This window comes from Mchenga conophoros, linkage group LG7 (assembly GCF_057382185.1).
Source record: "Mchenga conophoros isolate Kocher_MC1m ecotype Shallow Benthic linkage group LG7, M_conophoros_male_GT1.1, whole genome shotgun sequence".
In the NCBI taxonomy this organism is placed as follows: domain Eukaryota; kingdom Metazoa; phylum Chordata; class Actinopteri; order Cichliformes; family Cichlidae; genus Mchenga; species Mchenga conophoros.
This window is the reverse complement of record NC_140532.1, coordinates 50,606,673-50,625,848: the sequence shown is the minus strand read 5'-3', so window position 1 is coordinate 50,625,848 and position 19,176 is coordinate 50,606,673. Positions and strand designations below refer to the sequence as shown.

At 39.7% G+C, this 19,176-nt stretch overlaps 2 protein-coding genes across 6 annotated transcripts in view; both read right to left on the bottom strand.

Annotated features, from left to right (window-relative positions):
• The window catches only part of cdk5rap2 (CDK5 regulatory subunit associated protein 2), a 63,073-nt gene extending 54,712 nt beyond the window's left edge, over positions 1-8,361 (bottom strand). For 2 of the 5 annotated variants that reach the window (XM_085279992.1, XM_085279993.1), the window contains exons 1-3: positions 8,146-8,360; positions 5,288-5,343; positions 1,299-1,360 (exon numbers count right to left, since the gene is read on the bottom strand). In XM_085279992.1, coding sequence (XP_085136118.1) covers positions 1,299-1,360; positions 5,288-5,343; positions 8,146-8,198 — 171 coding nt within the window. In that variant the 5' untranslated portion in view covers positions 8,199-8,360. Of the gene's footprint in view, positions 1-1,298; positions 1,361-5,287; positions 5,344-5,546; positions 5,612-7,222; positions 7,329-8,145 lie in introns of those variants that run through there. The other 3 variants (XM_085279989.1, XM_085279995.1, XM_085279996.1) reach the window with 3 other exon arrangements.
• Positions 8,362-11,676: 3,315 nt separating this feature from the next.
• Positions 11,677-19,176, bottom strand: part of col27a1a (collagen, type XXVII, alpha 1a) — a 65,713-nt gene continuing 58,213 nt past the window's right edge. The window contains exons 41-61 of the mRNA XM_085279982.1: positions 19,108-19,161; positions 18,859-18,915; positions 18,697-18,750; positions 18,564-18,617; positions 18,412-18,465; positions 17,771-17,824; positions 17,465-17,572; positions 17,146-17,253; positions 16,732-16,839; positions 16,575-16,628; positions 15,817-15,879; positions 15,689-15,742; positions 15,568-15,603; positions 15,423-15,440; positions 15,276-15,311; positions 15,150-15,176; positions 15,001-15,051; positions 14,750-14,918; positions 14,556-14,665; positions 14,236-14,454; positions 11,677-14,107 (exon numbers count right to left, since the gene is read on the bottom strand). Of these exons, the coding sequence (XP_085136108.1) occupies positions 13,961-14,107; positions 14,236-14,454; positions 14,556-14,665; positions 14,750-14,918; positions 15,001-15,051; positions 15,150-15,176; positions 15,276-15,311; positions 15,423-15,440; positions 15,568-15,603; positions 15,689-15,742; positions 15,817-15,879; positions 16,575-16,628; positions 16,732-16,839; positions 17,146-17,253; positions 17,465-17,572; positions 17,771-17,824; positions 18,412-18,465; positions 18,564-18,617; positions 18,697-18,750; positions 18,859-18,915; positions 19,108-19,161 (1,635 nt within the window). The 3' untranslated portion in view covers positions 11,677-13,960. The remainder of the gene's footprint in view (positions 14,108-14,235; positions 14,455-14,555; positions 14,666-14,749; positions 14,919-15,000; positions 15,052-15,149; positions 15,177-15,275; positions 15,312-15,422; positions 15,441-15,567; positions 15,604-15,688; positions 15,743-15,816; positions 15,880-16,574; positions 16,629-16,731; positions 16,840-17,145; positions 17,254-17,464; positions 17,573-17,770; positions 17,825-18,411; positions 18,466-18,563; positions 18,618-18,696; positions 18,751-18,858; positions 18,916-19,107; positions 19,162-19,176) is intronic.

The window sequence follows — 19,176 nt, the reverse complement described above, 5'->3', positions numbered from 1 at the left end:
ACTGAACGGCGCACCCTGGTGGTAACGCGGTTCACCATGAAAGATGAAGTGGCTTTTGAGGGGCTTGGAAAGTTTATAGAGGCTTGAAATTTGGCACACACCTCCAAATGGATGAAGGCTTTGTTGGCATGTGATCATTTTCATTGAATAGCGCGAAATGGCTCCACAGCGCCCCCTACAATATTTCAAAACATCAGCCCCTGCTCTGTGTTTCATCTATGAGTCTGACACTTGGTAAGCTTGTGTAAGATATCAAGATGTACAAAAAAGTCTCTTGGAGCAATATCCCAAATCCAACAGGAAGTCAGCCATTTTAAAATTAATGTGTAATTTTGATGACATTTTCCCCCCTTTTCAGGCCTCATACTTTGACGAACTCCTCCAAGGGATTTCATCATATTGAAGCATTCTTCAGTGTGTAGAATCTAAAGACCTTTGTGATGTTAAATTGCGAAGCTTTTTCCGTTCAGGGAAACGGGGTGGTCATGGCGGCACGTAGAGTTTCAATCACTCGCAAAAAGCAGTAATCTGCTGTCACTAAAAAACACAATGTCCAATCTCTCCCAAAGGTCGCAGGTGTGATGAGACTCGAGCTTGGAAATGTTTGTTATGCTATTTGTCAATAATGGTTAGAGCGCCACCTAGTGGCATGACTATAATCCTGGTTGAATAAGATGAAATGTTAGCTGGTGATTAAAAGCATGAAATCCATCAATGTGACATCACATCGGACGTGCCGGTTTGAGGTGTTGGCAGTGGCTCGACGTGCCGGGGGTGCGAGGGCCCTCATAACGCTGCTTGCAGCTTTAATTATTTTTAAAATGCTTATGTGTGTGAAGTAGACTGTGCATCATTGTGCTCTAGGCTCAGAACAGCATACATCTGGTAGTGGGGGTTGGGTGGACAGTCAAAGGGAGGAGTCAGAACTCTGAACCCCTTTGTAAAAACCTCTAATCATGCAGGCCAGACAGCACGGGCCCGAAATTTTCAAGCAAGCATTCCAATCAAATGCTGAAATATTGACTTCAGCCCACCTCAATCCTCCTTCTCCTCCTCTTGCACAAAAACTGCATCACTAAATTTCCTTAAATGGTCAATGTGGTTTGGTTTTCGGCTGAATGGAGAATCAGGTTTTTATCCTGTTTGTTGTACAGGAGGGAGAGTTGACTGCCTCATCCAGACAGCTTATTCTCTGAAGCTACTCGTTAAAAAGCTGTAAATATACAACTTACTGCAAGAAGACAGTATCACCACCTATATGCAACATACAGAACAGAAAGTTGACAGAAATCACTTACATTCTCATAGTCCTTCATGGTGAGAGCTTTAACAGGGGACATTTTTTCAGGGAAGGATGGAGCTGTAAAAACATCAAGAAAGCAGTTTTACTAAAACGAGTCACAACTGCAAGTATAGGCTGCATAGCTCAAAGAATCTCTCCTGCTTTCAAGAATAAGTCATACTTGCTGCTTTCACATATATCCTCACTCTGTTTATGTTGGAGAGATAAGAGACACAGAAAGGAGTTTTCACTGCACAGGCATCAGAGATGGACGAGCTCCCTGAGAGTTGCCCTGTTTAGACCAGTTGAAACAGCTTACAGCTGATCATGTAACACTAGTCAACAACAAATTTCACAACACAAACTCCTGATTCATCATTTGCTGCTGCTTCACAAGACAGCCTCCGTCACACATCACTCTTAAAGTACTACTTACTTGTTTATGTTCACATTATTTCAAAAGTTTAGAGAAATTATGTTGATTTTTGTTGCCTAGTGTATTCAATGAAAACATAGCTCTGAAGCTCTATAGTGGGGTTTATTATTATTATGGTAAAACCATTAGCTGTTTTCACACATGCACAGTCTGGTTTAGTTCCAACCTGATTCTTCTGACATTTTCAGGAGTTCATTCAAAAATATACTTCAGGACGAGCTTTATTTTACTGGATTTTTCACTAAGATATAATTACTGCTTAATTACTTCAAACTACTGCAGCAAACAAACACTAAATTAGCTTTCTTAAAACATTAATGCACCGTTTACTTCATTAGGGTTTTTTTTCTCCAAATAAAATACTACTTATGACATTGTGGGTGTCCATCCACTCATAAGAGCGTCCATTCATTTCCTAATAAAGATTTGTTATTAGGAAAGCTGTGGACAGCTCCAAGACTTGATAAACACTCAATAACTATGGACTCCTCTAAAACTGAATGGAGATGTGAAACGAAGTTAATTGATGTCTGCAGAGCAGCGGAAGGCTAAAAAAAGATATCAAAGTGCGTTCAACATGCAATTTCCTCTGTCTGAATTGTCATTAAGAAATGGCAGTTAAGGGAAACTGTGGGAGTCAATAAAAGCTCAGGAGGAGAAAAGCTTTCTGACAGGATAAAAAATTCTGGGCAGAAAGGACAAGGAAACCTTCAGTTTCGCTGCAAAATGCATGTAACAGGGATATACTCAGTGGTAAATTCTTTTGTGCCTTTCAGCTCTTTTGTAGACTATTTCTGAACACAGAGCCAGCACAAAATTGATGTGACCTTCAGATAAACACTGGCTGCTGCCAAAGGCAAAAGTCATTTCATTCGTATAGTCAACAAGGCTGATATTAATGCTCAGCCTATATTAGTGCATATTTAATGTGCAGTGGTTTAGCTTTAGTTGACCTGTTCACACTTTACTGGTGTTGATGCACCAACAGCAAACAAGAAAGAATTATTAAAGCTTAGGAAAAAAAGAAAACAGACGAATCTGTACGATTCTGGATGTAATGCTATCTCTAAACTATCAGCTACTGTCTCACAGTCATTTAGCTTTCTGATTAGATTATTTACAGTTTCTCTACATTGGTAAACAATGATCGGGACAAGGAACAGGAAGGCTTCAACTCGATATCTGTTATGCAAATATTTGGCTACAGCGGAAGCCCCAAAACACTGGCCACGGTCCCCAAAGGCCAAGTTAGGAAACAGTTGAGTTCCAAGACTGCATAATGACTAAAAGTATAGTTACATAAAAAGAGCACTTGTGATACCAGAAAGATTGCACAGACAGAGAGAAGAAAGGAATCCACTAAGTCAGTAGTGTCAAACTCCAAGCCTCGAGGGCCGGAGTCCTGCAGGTTTTAGATAACACCCTGGGTCAACACACCTGAATGAAATGATTAGCTCACTACCAGGCTTCTAGAGAACTTCAAGACATGTTGAGGAGGTAATTCAGCCATTTGAATCAGCTATGTTGGATCAAGGACACATCTAAAACCTGTAGGACACCGGCCCTCAAGGCCTGGAGTTCAACACCTGTCCTGTGCACTAAGTATTAGCAAAATCTGGACGCAAACATCATCCAATCAGTCAATTCAAACTAAAAAAAACATCACAGAAGCCATTATATAACTGAAAGTTTGCCATAAATATAGCACAAGCTTAAGCTTATTTGTTTGACTGCACAATCACCTAACCTGAACATGAATACATCACTCCATGAAGTTATGTGCACAAAAAGTCTGGGGGAAAAAAATCATTTACTAGCTGCAAAAAACATTTGCAATATCTGCTATTTACATATCGTGCATGCCAGAGTTATTTCTGTTATTTGTTTTCAAGTATTTAAGTGAATAAAAGGTAACGGCGCCTTATCATTTTAGGAATGCGGTTTGTTTTGAATATGGAAGCCTATCCAAACCTATGGATTCATCTATAAAACTGTTGTGATGTTTAAACATCTGCAGGTGCTGCTGAAAAAATGTATTTCACTTTATTTCAGATATTAAAACATTTGCTAACAAGAACAGTCGTTTTATCCAGTCGTCAAAACAGTGTTATTGTTTGTGTCTGTCTGAGCACTGCAAAACAGTCGGAATATAGGTCAGATGCTGACCTATTAGGGCTGCTCAATTAATCGAATTTTAATCACGATTACGATCTGGGCTTTCAACGATCATTAAAAATGACTGAGCCGATTATTAGCCCCTCCCTAATTTATCCACGACACCTTAAAGGCCGGTCCGTGAAAATACTGTCGGGCATAAACCGGTCCGTGGCGCAAAAAAGGTTGAAGACCGCTGATTAAGAGGACCCGAGGGAAGCTCGGAAAGCTAAGCAGAAGTTATTTGGAGAGTGACTGCCGTTGGTTGAAAAGAGAGTTTAAAAAAAAAAAAAACTTCAGTGGTGTTGCACACTATTTTATATTATTTTTTTAAAGTCATTGTTAACCCTTTAAAGCCGGTCAGAGCAGCACGCTCCGTTTTGCGTAACTATTTTTAAATCCCTGTAGAACCTGAACTGTGTAAGCTAGCGCAATAATTTGTTTTGCACATGAAACCGGAGGAGTTGTACTTACATCTGATGCCATCAGCTTGTCCTCGGTCACGGTTTCGTTCCACATATAGCTTTGCAAAAATTGCATAAAAAGCGCTTGCAGGAACAAAAACATAATATTCCAGAAACACGCTTTGCCGTTCCTATCAGCTGTTCGTAACACTTCCCACAGTGAAATGATGCACATGCTGTTTTCTTTGCAAATCTGCATCATAGGATTGTTTTTTGTTTTTCCTGCAGTATATAAAAATTGCTGTATCTCCAAAATAAAACTATGAAGACACTCAAAATAAATTTCCTGTTGTTGTAAACTATTTTTTGCAACTTTATTGTATTTAAAGTTTTGAGGGATAAGCCTCTTAAATTTCTCCAAGTAGAAATATATGTAAACAAAACAAAAGCGATTTTCAATTTTTTTTGTAGTTTATTGCACTTTTTTGCAATTTATGTAATTACTATGGACTTAATGCATACATATTATTAAAATATGGGCTATAACAGTTGTATTGATGTATAGCAACTTGAAATGCTCCCACAAATGGCACTACAGCATGTAAAAAAAATAATATAAGCTCTGGTGGACTTGGTTCTATAGTAGGTCTTAAAGGGTTAAATAAATATCGTCAAATAATCGTGATCTCAATTTCAGTGAAAATAATCGTGATTATCATTTTTGCCATAATCGAGCAGCCCTATGACCTATATCTATAAATTAACCATTTATTGGCTTGTGTGTATAAATCTAACTCTGTGTATATTTTTGGCATACATCAAGAAGAAAGTATAAATGGGATTAGCTTATTATCATCATCCAGCTATTCCCTCATCGCAGCTCTGAAAACAAAAGCCATGGGGTGGGTGACAGCAATGATTCAGCAGTGGCATTAATTAATACACATGAGACGAACACACCTGAGCATGAAAAATGAACAGGGAGGAGAACAAAAGAGAATCTTACTGTACCTGACATGCTGTCTGCAGAAAATTCTTCAGCACCTATGGAATCAGGCAGCCGGCAGCTGGGGACACAATCATTTGTTATTCATGCAGCCGAGTCACTATGAATATCTGACTAAATATCACTGTCACACTCCCAACATATTTAACAAAAAAAAAACGCAAATTTAAAAAAAATAAAAAGAACTAAAGCTCTCAAACACAGCAGACACCGATTCATGTGTTTCAGAAAAACACAAATTCATGATGTTCACACATTACTCACGCTGGCCAGTTCCACTGAGCCCCAAGGATGCTCCATAAATAGCTTAAGAATGACTCTCTGCCTTATTTACATCCACTATGGTAGAGCTGCCTTTCTGTGTGTGTGTGTGTGTGTATGTGTGTGTGTGTGTGTGTGTGTGTGTGTGTGTGTGTGTGTGTGTGTGTGTGTGTGTGTGAGAGAGAGAGAGAAAGAGAGAGAGAGAGAGACCATGTGCCAGTGGCAGCCTGGAAGACAGAGAAACCAATGGATGGAGATGGCTTTCATTTGTGCACAAGCAGAGCACTGTGGCTCTGATCAGCTAAGCGTCAGACAGTGATGGGACGGTGGCGTCACTCACTGACAAAGTATAATACACCAAACACCAGCAACACACACATCTGGAACCAGGAATGCACCGCTACACCACAACCGGGCATACCAATAACTATCATGTGCATAAACAGGAACATGAACTATCTGGGCCCAGGTTCATGTTCCTCCACCCTGACCGTTGCATGGAATAGCATGAAGTTCAGCAGTGAATAACTTCCTCCAAAACCTCTCTGCATTAGAAAAACCACAGTGCTACTGCTTCTTCGTTGAATTCCCCTGAGTCGATTTACAATTCTAATCAGACAAATATATTAAAATATTTTGTTCAGGTTCAGTCCTTTTCCAGGCTTTCTGCGACTCTGTGGAGACTGAATGTCCCTGCTATAAATAGGCTGTTTATTGCTTCTAAAGTTTCAGACTCAAACACAATGACACTGCTCTTTCCCATCTTTGTTTTGAGGAACGGGTACATTACAGTGATTTAACGAAGATCCGACGTCAACTGAAAATAGTTGTTATTATTATAATTTAGAATAGCAAATCACAGCTGATGCAATTCAGCAACCAGAAAACAAATCGGTCAAATACTGCTTGTTCATGTGCATGTGTATGGATAAAAGGAACACAGTATCCCTCCACAAACACACTGAAGGTCGGTAAAACTCTGCTGACAAGTATTGCATCACTGAGGTTTCACATGCCAAGAAAAACCCCTTCCTGTGTAAATGCAGAGGAAGCACTCTACAGCAACAGCGTAAAGCAAGAGCCATAAACACGTAAAACAACTTCCAAAAACAGCATCTCACATTAAACCTTCCCATAAAGAAGCCAAGACATTAACACTGACCCCTTTGAGTGTTTTTGACAGAGTTTTGACAACGGTTCAGTTGTAGTAACCCCTCCAGCACCCAGTGGAAACAATGTAACAGCATGTAAACAGTGACTTCCTCTTTTTCTCACTTTGTTCAGCTGCTACTGGAAATCATGAACGCGGCTAAGCTCACGCACAGTAATTATAAAAAAAACCCCACAACAGTAAGTCGAGCAAGGTCACAATTTCGAAACTAAAAGACTAAAGTGAGTCGGGTTTCAGAATTACCCAACAATGCACACCACACATATCAGCTGACATCTTGAATTACTGAGGTATGCTTACCACCTGGATGAAAGCTTTTCCACCAAACACAAGCTGTGCCTGGTCCTTAAAAGGGAAACTAACAAGGGGACACTAAACGCATTAAGGCAGAGATGCGAAAACTAGCTTATCTGTAAGAATGAAAAAGAAGCTGTAAACTAGCTACATTGTTCAGCACTACCCAGGAAGAGCACAGTGCAGCAAAGCTAATGATGAACGCTTCACCTACCACAATCACGCTCTTTCTCCACGTAACGGAGAGCACGCGGGAAAAAAGGAAAGGAAATAAATATAAGAATGTTAACTCCTCATTTTGTGACAATAGTGGCAGAGACGCCGCTGATGCGGTCTGACAGTGCTTCTCATAATTTCCGCTTTCTTTCACTCTCTGCATGACAGCTCAACACGTCGTGCTGCCACTCGCGGCAACATCACAGCAACATCGACAGAGCTGAGTATGATTCGTAACCGTGCCACAAGCAGTGGTCAGTACAGAGCATCCTTTCTGGACCAGTGTTCACAGCCTATCAATTCACACACCCCCCTCCCCCTTCCTTCATTGGCATTTTCTTCCCAGCTAAACGAAACGTTACTACCGTTAGGTACGCATTTACTGGACTTCGATGTTAACTGTTTATATGAGTAATATTTTTCCAAATAGTGTGTATGTCAATATGACCTGCTGCAGACAGACAAGCAACTTAAAGTGGGAAAAACTGTGTATATAGCAATTATCTATGGCAATTATATATTTAGTAGCTTTTGTTTTGTTTCCGTTATTTCCCCAGCACATTTTCATAATCAAATCTATATTACAGATGGCTACTACAACATGGAAGCATAATTTTACATGTACGTATGATCCCCTAAATAGAAGATGACCTAATATTGCTACACCCAAATTATAAAACAGACGTTTCTTGTTAAACCTACAGTAATAAAAGCTAAGCAAAGACATTTTCGCAGACGACTGTTAAAGAACTTCATTTAGTATCGTTGTGTGTCTAAAACAATACAACTCGAGAGCTTTGGTCTCATAGGCAGGCCCAAGCAGCGGTAACTATGTAAAATATTGTTTTCAGAAGAGCTAAAACATACAGTAACGCTCATACACGCTAGCGTTAGCCCGCTAGCTTTTGTTGACTGTTTTACCTTCCGTTGATGTCAACGGGGAGCGTCACATCGTCCCCCACGACGGAATCCATAATTGTGGTTCACTTATTGTTTGTTCTCGCCAAAGCAATATATCATTTTACCGACTGGACGCAGTGTAAAGTTCAAAAAGCGGGACGGAATTCAAAATAGTCCAGGCTACCGCCATCATGATATGGTAAACGTCACCATTGTGCACGTTGGAAACTGGTGCTGCCTTTAGGCGCTGCAGGAAATATTTGTAACGAAACCTAGCCTGTGATACACCGAAATGATTAGTATTATGATGTAAAGTTACAACAAGCCAGACTGTGTTTTCTTCTTATTTTAAGCTTCATGTTAACATTAGTTCAAAATACAGTTAGGTTCAAGATAATTATTGCTAATGACCTCAAAGTGGGGATATTTTTTCGAGCAGGTCGAAAGGCAGCACGGAGCTGGGTGGATATAGAGACAAAGCGATTGGCCAAAGCAAACACCGTGGGAAGGTTCATAAAGGCTCAAAAATACACACGCTGTCAGCTTGGATGTTTTTTTTTTCCAACTGTCATTCAGCCAAAGGTATATTTCTGTGCTCGACAACTCCATTATTGGAAAAGACGACTTTTTAATTATATTACCCAATAATCCGTATCCTGTTGACTTAGTATTGATCCAAAACTTCCACTTTTGGATCATTACCAAGATTGATCCAAAAGAGAAAGCGCCAGCATTGATCTAAAACTGTAAGTTTGGATCAATGTTGGCGCTTTCTCTTCCCGAGAGCGCATTAAGACTAAACTAATTTTACTAAACTCCAAAAGGAAATGAACCAGATGACAGATTTGTGTGTTTTTCCGCATATTTACTAGGATGGTAAAAACATCCTTTAGGATGATTTATATGTGTGTGTGGTGAGTGGGACGCCGGGTGTGTTGCTTGATGCCGCAGCATAATTAACATTTGCTCCACTAAGTGGGCTAATTACAACATTTAGTTAAACGACCTTACAGTAATGGCTTCAGTCTCTGTATTTTATCGTCCATGCAAGTTCTGAAAAACATCTATGCCCTCCCTTGTGTAAGCATCTGCTGCACATGAAATAAATCAGAGAACAATAGCGACAGCATGTGGTGTAATTCAAAACTTCAGGCTGTATTCATTATTATTATTATTAGTATTATTATTATTATTATTATTATTATTATTATTATTATTATTATTATTATTATTATTATCATTATAGCTCAATCTCTAAAGGCTTTCAGTTCTTTGCGTGTCATTTGTTTTGGATTATGTTATTCATTCACATTTTGAGGTGAATTCATACAAACACAAAATGGACTAGAAATCACTAGATTATTTTCTTTTTCTATCAAAGCGCATTAGTGAAGAACGTTTTTCCACCATCAGAGAACTACTTGCTCTAGATTTGGAGGCCAAAATAAACTAATCCCTTTAACTTCTAAGGTTTCAAATATGTGGACATAGAAAAATCATCTGATCATCAGCCGGTCTTAAAATTGAGTAATTACAATCTCACATGAACATATTTATGGGTATTATCATGTCATTATCTAAAATGAGGGCGGCTGTGGCTCAGGTGATTGAGGGTGTCATCTACCGATCTCTCCCTGGCTCCTCCTGTCCATATGCTGAAGCATCCTTGGGCAAAGTACTGCATCCATCAAAGTGTGAGTGTGTGAATGTTAGATAAACAGTGAATAGATATAGATAAAAAAACACTGTATGAATGTGTGTGTTATTGGGTGAATGAGACTTTTAGTAGGAAGCACAGTGAATGCTCAAATTGAATAAAGGCTGGTATATAGATACCAGTCCATTTGCCAATTATTTATTTAAGAAAAACTAAGCCAAAATACAGAAGTGGTGTGAGATTCAATACACCTTCACTTTTTCCATTGAATTAGGAGGGTAAGTAGCAGCCTGGTGCTGCTAATCAAATGCATTTGATTAACTGATCATCAAAGGCGTGAGCACCTCTATAAAAACAAACATTTTAGCATTTTGCTCATGAGGAGCATTCAGGTGTGTGTTCACATAATGCCGTGGAGAAAAAATATCATCTATGACAAGAGAAGTGATTATTGCTGCCCATCAGTTTGTGAAGGGTTATAAGGTTATTTCCAAATCATTTTACAGTCAGAACAATTATGGAAAATATTCAGGACATGTCAGTCTTACCAGGAGTGGAAGTTCAGCAAATTTACCCCAAAGTTAGACCATACAATCTTCAGAGAAACCGCAAAAAACCTGAACAACTACATCTCAAACTCTAGAGGTTTTAGTTAGCAGGCGGTGCAGTGAGAAGAAGATTGTAGTGATTGTTTGAACGAACACGGCAGCATTGCTGAGGTTTGCATGGTTGCATCTGAACTGTGCAAACCACAAAATGACTGGAACAATGTCTTTTTCAAAGATGACAACAAAGTGGACATGTTTGGCCATAATGCATAACACCATGTTTGGTAAAAACCAAACACAGCATATCAGCACAAACACTTTATATCAACTGTAAAGCATGGTGGTGGACGGGTGATGATTTGGACTACCATGGGTCCAGGGCACCTTGGAGTCACTAAGTGCACCACAAACTCCTCTGTATAGCAAAGTATTCTGGAGTCAAATGTGAGGCCATCTGTCTGACCGCTAAAGCTTGTCTGGAACTAGGTCATGTAAAAGGACAATGGTCCAAACCACAGCTGCAAATCTACAACAGATTGGCTGAAGAAGAAAAGAATCAAGGTGGTGCAATGTTTCAGTCAAAGAGCTCAACCTGGCAGAAATGCTGTGGTTGGGCCTGTGCAGAGAAAAATTCCCCAAACCTCAAGGAACGGAGGTGATGCCCTCAGTGAGGTCCAGACTTCAAATGGTCACTGACTACAAATTAATTGCATCAAAGTATTAAAGCTGTAAACCCTGAGCCATCAATAATTGTGCAGTTCATTTAGGTTTCTTAAAAACAAAACACATACACACTGATGATGTAGAGGTATTTAAAAAATGATGTATTAAATATGATTAAAAAACCATGATTATCATGGTTAAAAACAATCCCTACATTTGGATTTATGTTACTTTCTGTTCGTAAAATTTTGAGTCTTTAAAAAAATTTATCAGTTTGTTATTTTTTAATTTGTCCAGAGAAGCCACAAGACCATGTCCAGAGGTAAAATGACAAAAATGGTGTCCATGTTCCAATACTTAGGATCCTGAAGGCCTCTACTCAGGTGTGAGCGATGAATCAACTCACCACGGTGTCACCTTGTGGAAAAAGTTACACCCGTCTGGAGTCATATTGCAATGTCGAAACGCTCTATGTGTTTAATTATAGCTAAGTTGTGCAACCAGTGGCCCGAAAAGCCTTTGTGTCCTTATAGTTCAGCACATATAGATTGATGATATAGAGTGTCGATATTGTTTACTGTATGTCAAAGCCACACATTTTTGCAACTTTATTAGGTTGGTAAATAAGTAAAATATGTTTTGCATCACAGCTTATGGCCAATGGTTAAAGTAAAAATCCAGACACAAATTAAAAGTATTTATTTAACAAATGGACACCGAACAATCACTAAAGAGTAGACAGAGAAACGATGAAGGCAACAGAAACCGTCTTGTTCAGAGTTGGAGGACTTACTCGCTGCATTTGGCTGATATTTCCGAAACAGATTTGAATTATAAAGGCAAGAAAAAAACGTTTGTCCAAGTCCTGCGTAAAATTGTGAGGTATTCTTAGCTTCTTGAAATGTCTACAACAGATTTACAAAAGGAAAAGGAAAATAAAATTCACATATTTGCATAATTTCTTTAAAAACACAAGTGATAGAATAGCACAATCCTGGTACAGTACATGTTTGATTATCATAGAGGAACATAACGGAAAAAAAAGTTACAAAAATAAAAGAATTAACATTGCAATAAATTTGTTCTCTGGAGTCCCAAATTTACACATAAAACAAATCTATAAACTCCAAGACCAGTTGGGATAACTGATTTTTCGAAAGTTGTCAGAAAGAGTAGTATTGCTTCAACCAACAGAAACTTGCTTCAGTCAGCAACCACATTAACAACATTAAATAACATTAAATTAGCAAGAGGGGATCCATTGTATACAGCGAGGTTTACACAATTATACACATTTGTGTCCAGCTACATCAAAGAAATGTTTTTTTTATTTAATATTATTATCATTTAGTAAAAACTATCTCCACTAGTGTGTCTCTACACTTAATACATACAGCTGTGGGAGAGAAGGGGCTTTGTACAGAGAAAACAATTTTAGCCTTAAAAAATACTTCAAATGCTGAGATTTATGCGGGCATGCAAAAGCAGAAATGTTTTTGGGTTTTTTTCAGTAATAAGCTCTCTAATACACCTACAATTGCAGCACTGAACACATTTACATAAATGACAGATGACTGACTTTATGGGAATTCTGTAGTGCTAGATGGGATATCGCTATTATAGTGCATTATACAGCTATGGCAATATTTTTTGATTTGTTTAAGCATGCAAACACTATAAACATTGGGATATTTTTGCACAGTGGTGTAAATACAGCACTATGGCTAGCACCTTAAACAGTTTACCTAGCACCAGGCAGTAGAGCGACGACAGGCTTAGAAATGGAGGTTGATTTGGATTCCTGTATTCACACTACTCTCTCATGTGGCTCAGTTCCCCTCTAAAGATTGCTGTATAGGTGGGGTAGGAAAGGTTTATGACTGATGCTGATTTAAAAAGAACACCTACCTTTTACTGTAAATGATAAATAAAGAAGCAAGGACACTCCACAGTTAGAGAAACACTACTGAGAACCTGAGCTCCATAGTCTCCCTAAACCTGACCCCTAATCTCCATCTAAATTCTCCCTAATCATCAGTGGCATCTGGTCTAGTAAGTATTTAATATACCCCCTGTGGATAGGTATTGGCTTGTGGCTTTGGATGTAATTTACTGAGGGCTAACTGTGTGCCACTGGCTGTTTCCCACATCAGGGAAATCTCCCAATGGAGTAAAACAAATATAAATGTGACTTCTGCTCAATTTAAGCAAACAACTCTCCCTCTGGATTGATTCACCTATGCCGGATCACGAGAAGATGAGCACCAAAGGCAAAAAAAAAAAAAGGCACCTCTGACAAATCCTTCCATATAGATTTAAAACACCAAATTATCTTCTCGTTTTCTATTGCACTTAAAGAATATTATTATTATTATTATTATTACTATTATTATTAATTTACATAAGATATACAGGTATAAAAGTTAATTATAAGCATATATATATAAATATGTACATTGAACTAATCCGGATTACTTTAATTCTTTTCTTCTAGCAGAAATAAATTTCTGGTATTTCTCCCCCAAAAGTACGCTCAGTATACAGACTGTATACAAAAATAAGTTACTATAATGTCCACTGATTAACTTGGCCTTTGTCTCCCTTCACTTAGAAATGTTCTGGAGAGATTTTGTGGCATAGCGCCTTTATTTTCTCCAAGTAAGCGTATATGAGAAGATCCTTTTCGAAGAGCCTGAAGAAGGTTGTAGTGCGAGAACTGCCCTGTTCTTTCTCAGCCCTTCTTTGCCCCCGGCTCCAGCCCGAGGTCCCTGTGCTTCCTCCCTCTGTGTTTGCAGTCCAGGGAGTTTGGCAGAGCGAAGCAGGATCTGTTTGGGGGTTGGTGGCATCTTCTTGCTTGGACAGTGTTTGGCCACGGTTTGGACATGGTTTGGTTGGTTGGGAGATTGCGCCATTCTCCACCTATGCGAATGTATCTTGTTCCATCCGTCTTTGCTCTGAAGACACAGTCTCACAGGAAGCAAACAGGGCTCACTTCCAGGTGGTAATGAGAGCCGGGACTAGCTTTTGGCAGGTTGTAAATGTCAACCACAGGGAGGAGTGTGGGGTCTAGGGAGTGGAACACAAAATGGGTCTGGTGCCAGCGCCCATCTTTTATCTGAAATATTGAAAATATCAGAATTAGAGCAACTTTTTTATACCCACAGTTTTTGGTATGCTTTGAATGCTTTAAATTCAGTAACGATATAACATGTAATAAACAAGATAACTGGATCTCAGTCTTACCCAGCAGGAATCCTCCAAGACTTCTGGCTCCAACTCTCCTCCCACCTCAAACACCTCCCCACTCCAGGCCTTGAATTTCACAGACCCCTGTTCAACAGGCTGATCCTCAGCTGACCTCCAAATAGAGACATCCAGGCAGTGGATGATGATGTGCTGCACGGCCTCTGAGCTCAGCAGGTGGAGGAAGTTCATCTGAACACGACCAACACTGACTGTTGGCTAGAGAAAAGGAGATGGTTAACAAGTTTATTTTATGTGTAACCTTTATAAATATTTTATAATTTTGTGGAAACTGGGGGATATCACTATCTCATGCATACTTTGGACACTGTTAATGGTTTCAGGCAAGTCTGTCCACCTCCGGTAAAGTTGCAGGTGACTTCTATTGTGTCTGACATGCAACCCAGGTTGGGGTCAATCCAGTACGTGCCTGAAAATAAAAACATGTTTTAGGATCATTTGACTATCTATACACAAAACTGTTCACCCTCTGTGCCGTGCACACCATTCTCACCATCATTTAACTTCTGTTCACAGCTGTGCAGGTCCCTGCAGATACGGGCAGGGTTGGTCCGAGTGCCCAGTGGGTTCTTCAGGCTCTGGATCAGGTTACTGAGGTAGTGGAGGGTCTTGAAGATCTCTGCACCTTGGTCCAGCATCGGCAGGTCCATCACAGGCTTATTCTAAAAACACAAGAGTCTTTTAAGTTGTCAACAGATTATAAAGTATAACAATGGGGAAACACTATCAGCATTTTCCACTAACCTCAGTCCTGAGTGGGGTGGGTAAATCCATAAACAATACACCATCTTCTTTCTACATCAAAAAAACCCCCAGTTTGAATTTAATCAGTGACATTGTATCTTCTAACACATATCGGGTGTAATGAAACCAGCAAGTATAACATGTCTTACAAATGACAGAGGGACACCTGGAGGACCCTAAAGGAAATAAAAAACAGGCATTAGGCATTAGGCTTGCATGTGTCATGCAAGCTGGAAAATAATATTTGGTTAAACGCTGAGGGAAAAAAAACTTACTGGACGTCCAGGTGGTCCACGAGGTCCAGGAGATCCCTAACAGGGAAGAGAACATAATTTTTATATTAACTTTTTGTCATTCAAGTCACCACAGTAAAATTAAAATCCATTGTAACAGGAGGGAAAGACGATGCTGTGCAAACATACCCTTGGACCTTGAGCTCCCTGTTCAGAGAGAGAAAAACATATTTTTAGCCAGAATTCTGCAATCAACTCTGCTTTTTGCACTCTTAATGTAAACAAATGGGGAAAAAACAAGTGATAGATATGATAAAAGACAACGAAAACTCACAGTCTCGCCACGATTGCCTTTCTGTCCTCGAGAACCCTGTAAAGTGTACATAAACCAGTGAGTATGCTGAAAGACATCAGCGCAGAGAAATGTCAAAGCTTCTGTCATGTACAAAACGTACTGCTCTTCCATTGGGACCAATAATTCCTACGGGACCAACAATTCCTCGTCTACCCTAAAGGAGAAAAAAAAAAGAATGAGCATTCCAGAGCTTTTTATCAGAAAGATCTAAATCATCACGTTACTTACCACTGATCCTTGGGGCCCTTTTGGCCCTCTTATGCCCTTTGGCCCAAAGTCTCCTGGAGGCCCCTGAAAGTGATACATATTTACACACAGCCATTACACACTTTGTCAGTTTGGCCTAAAACATATGTTTACACTAACCTATCTCTGACTATAGATTTTGCTTCATCTCGGAACACTGGATAAGCTCTGATGGCTTCAATATTGAATTGAATTTAGGAAAAACGAGCTATAGTGGTCTTCCCCGCCATGTGACATGATTAGTCACACACCAGTGTTTATTTGACATTTGTATAAAATGTGATTTATAGGTTTATAATAGTACACAACACAAACTTGTGCAAGCACCAACAATTTCAGCTTAGTCAGGGCCAGGAGTTGCAACATCTGGTCTAGACCTGAACAACAAATCAAGTGTAGTGTTAGTTCACACAGGGCACCAAGTCAAGTTCAGCTGAAGTCCTGGCAGATCAGATGATGGCTTACCCTTCAATGATTTCAACTAGGAATTATCATAAAGGGCGTACTGTTTATGCTGCTTGAGTTTGCATTTGCTGTGCAACTGCAAGCCGCTTTGTAACCCACCCCCATCTGAGCTCCTCCTTTTCGTTCTCTTCCTGTCTTAATCAATGTCATTGTCACGTGTTGTCTAAGTTACCTGCACTATTCTGTCCTCATCTAGATAATAATGACTGTGTACTGTAAATGAACTGCCTTAAATATGTGTGGAAAATTTTATTAGTGTTTTGTTGTACACATACCCTTGGTCCAAAAACTCCCAGAACTCCTGGAAAACCTGACTCTCCTGTGTCACCCTGAGTGAGAATTTAATGAAGAATTAATTTAAAAGGAAAATTAAATATAACTCAACATCTACTCCTTGTTATGTATACTACTGTATCTGTTGCTGACACTCACAGGTTGTCCTTTAGGTCCTTTGTCGCCCTGTGGCCCTGGCAATCCCATTCCACCTTTGAAGCCTCTTTTTCCGGGAGGTCCACTCTGACCCGGAAGACCCCGCTCACCCTGAATGGATGAATGACTGCATTTTTATTAAGGCTGTCATACTGTACTAGTATAGTATATTCCATCCATCCATTCGCTTCCGCTTATCCTTTTCAGGGTCGCGGGGGGCGCTGGAGCCTATCCCAGCTGTCATAGGGCAAGAGACGGGGTACGCTCTGGACAGGTCGCCAGTCTGTCACAGAGCCAACACACAGGGACAGACAACCATTCGCACTCACATTCATTCACACATTCACACAGTATATTGTACTAGTATAATCCTTATTTGAGGTAGCTATTGCTAATTGAAAAGAATATCCCTCCTACCTTTGGTCCAAAAGCTCCCTGATCTCCTGGGAGTCCTGGAACGCCAGTTTTACCACGCAAGCCAGCTTTTCCAGGAAGACCAGCCTCCCCATCGTCACCATGCTCTCCCTAGATTCATTTTGAGAAGGTAAAATGAGGAAGAAGAACATGTTTAACTGAGCTGATAAAATAAACAAGGTTTTATCCTGGCATTAAGAAGACAAAATTCAAAAGCAAATTCATCAGGCTGTTTCGCATCTTTTAAACTCATTTCCTGGATGGAAACAGGATTTAATGGCCACTAATGAAATGAATAATATGATTTCCTTGATCATCTCACCGGGATTCCTTTACTGCCATCTTTTCCTGGGACTCCATCCACCCCGGGTACACCCTCCTGACCTTCTCGGCCCACCACACCTCTAGGACCAGGAGGACCACCTACACCCTACAGAGCAGAGCAGGCTCATCAAATAACTACAGCAAATCCTGTGAAATGCATCATTTAAGCTCATTTTACTTGACAATGAAGACAATCCATTTTACCGAAAACACATTTTTTCTAGACAGATAATTTGCAAAAATGTTTCTTTTTAATTAAACACTAAATGAACCTGCTGTGGGTGTATGAAAACAAGTCACTTACTTCTGGTCCTCTGGCTCCTTTTGGTCCTGGCTGACCCTGTTTGCCTTTCTGACCCTTAAGAATGAGAGATAGAAAGTTTTAAGTGTGCAGTTACTGAACAGGTATTGATTATTAAAGGTGTGTACTGACATTTTTAAAACACATCTCTGGTAATATTAAATGCTTACTGGGATGATCTTTTGTTGTTAGCCCACATTGCACAGTGCTGTACTCTTTGGTAAAATTTTCTGATCATGCACAACATCAGCTCATTTTTCAACTTTTGCAGAAACCTGCTGATCCTTTTGCAGCTATTTATGTCTCTATATAAATAGAGTTAATATGATGCGCATTTATATGAGGTAATTACTTTTTATGCACTGAACTAGCATCCTATATTTTTATTAGCAAAACTGTTCACATTATTTATTCCAGTAATGGAGTAAGTACTCCATCCTACCACCTCCCTACACCAAAGTGCCAAAATGTTACAAATATGTCATTTAAAAATTGTACATTGATAGTTGCATTTTATATTAGCTTTGTATGTCAAAGGACCCATTATGCAGACTGGACCATTTCCCAAGCTGTAGACCAACTGTAACATATCGCTGAGAACCTTGAACCCCACACACATCATCATTTTTGTTTCCCATCCTTACTTGATCTCCTTTGCCCCCTTTGGGTCCTTGCTGTCCTTGAGGTCCAGGATGTCCCTGAAATTGACAACTGTGTTAATGAAAGCATGTAAAGACAAACCAGGTGACTGTCCCTGGTGTTTGTATGCCTGAAAATCACAAGTTTTGGCACTTACTGGCAGTCCGGGAGCACCGGGTCTACCTCGCTCACCATCCACACCAATTTGCCCCTAAAACATAACAACAGATTATAAAACAGATAATCACAAATTAATATTATAAAAAATCAAGTGGAAGGATGGTCCTCACTTTGTACCCAGGATCTCCTGGCTCCCCTCTTTCTCCTCTGTCCCCTGGAGGTCCCTGATAAGATACAAAGTCTATTAATAAACTGAAAATGACACAATTTCTGCAACTGTATAAAAGACAAACACAAGAAAGAGAAAGGAAAGTAAGTTGGGTGTGACTTACCATGTCACCCGGAGGACCAGGAGGACCCTCTACCTTCCCATCATCCCCTTGTTCGCCCTAAGCATAAAAGTAAGAAAAATTTTACCCAAATGTTTTCGAGTAATACAAACTTTCTTGATGATTTAAGCTTTTTTGAAATGCCCCCTGAGTGTTACATATTCAGCTTATTCCAGGGGCACAATAAGGATTTGGCCTATGATACAGTGAAAGAGTAAGAGAAACACGCCACGTAAAGTGAGCAATGCGTACCTTTTCACCTTTTGGTCCCTGAGGCCCTATGGGGCCTTGAGGTCCCTGATGGCCCTGCAAAGAAAGTCG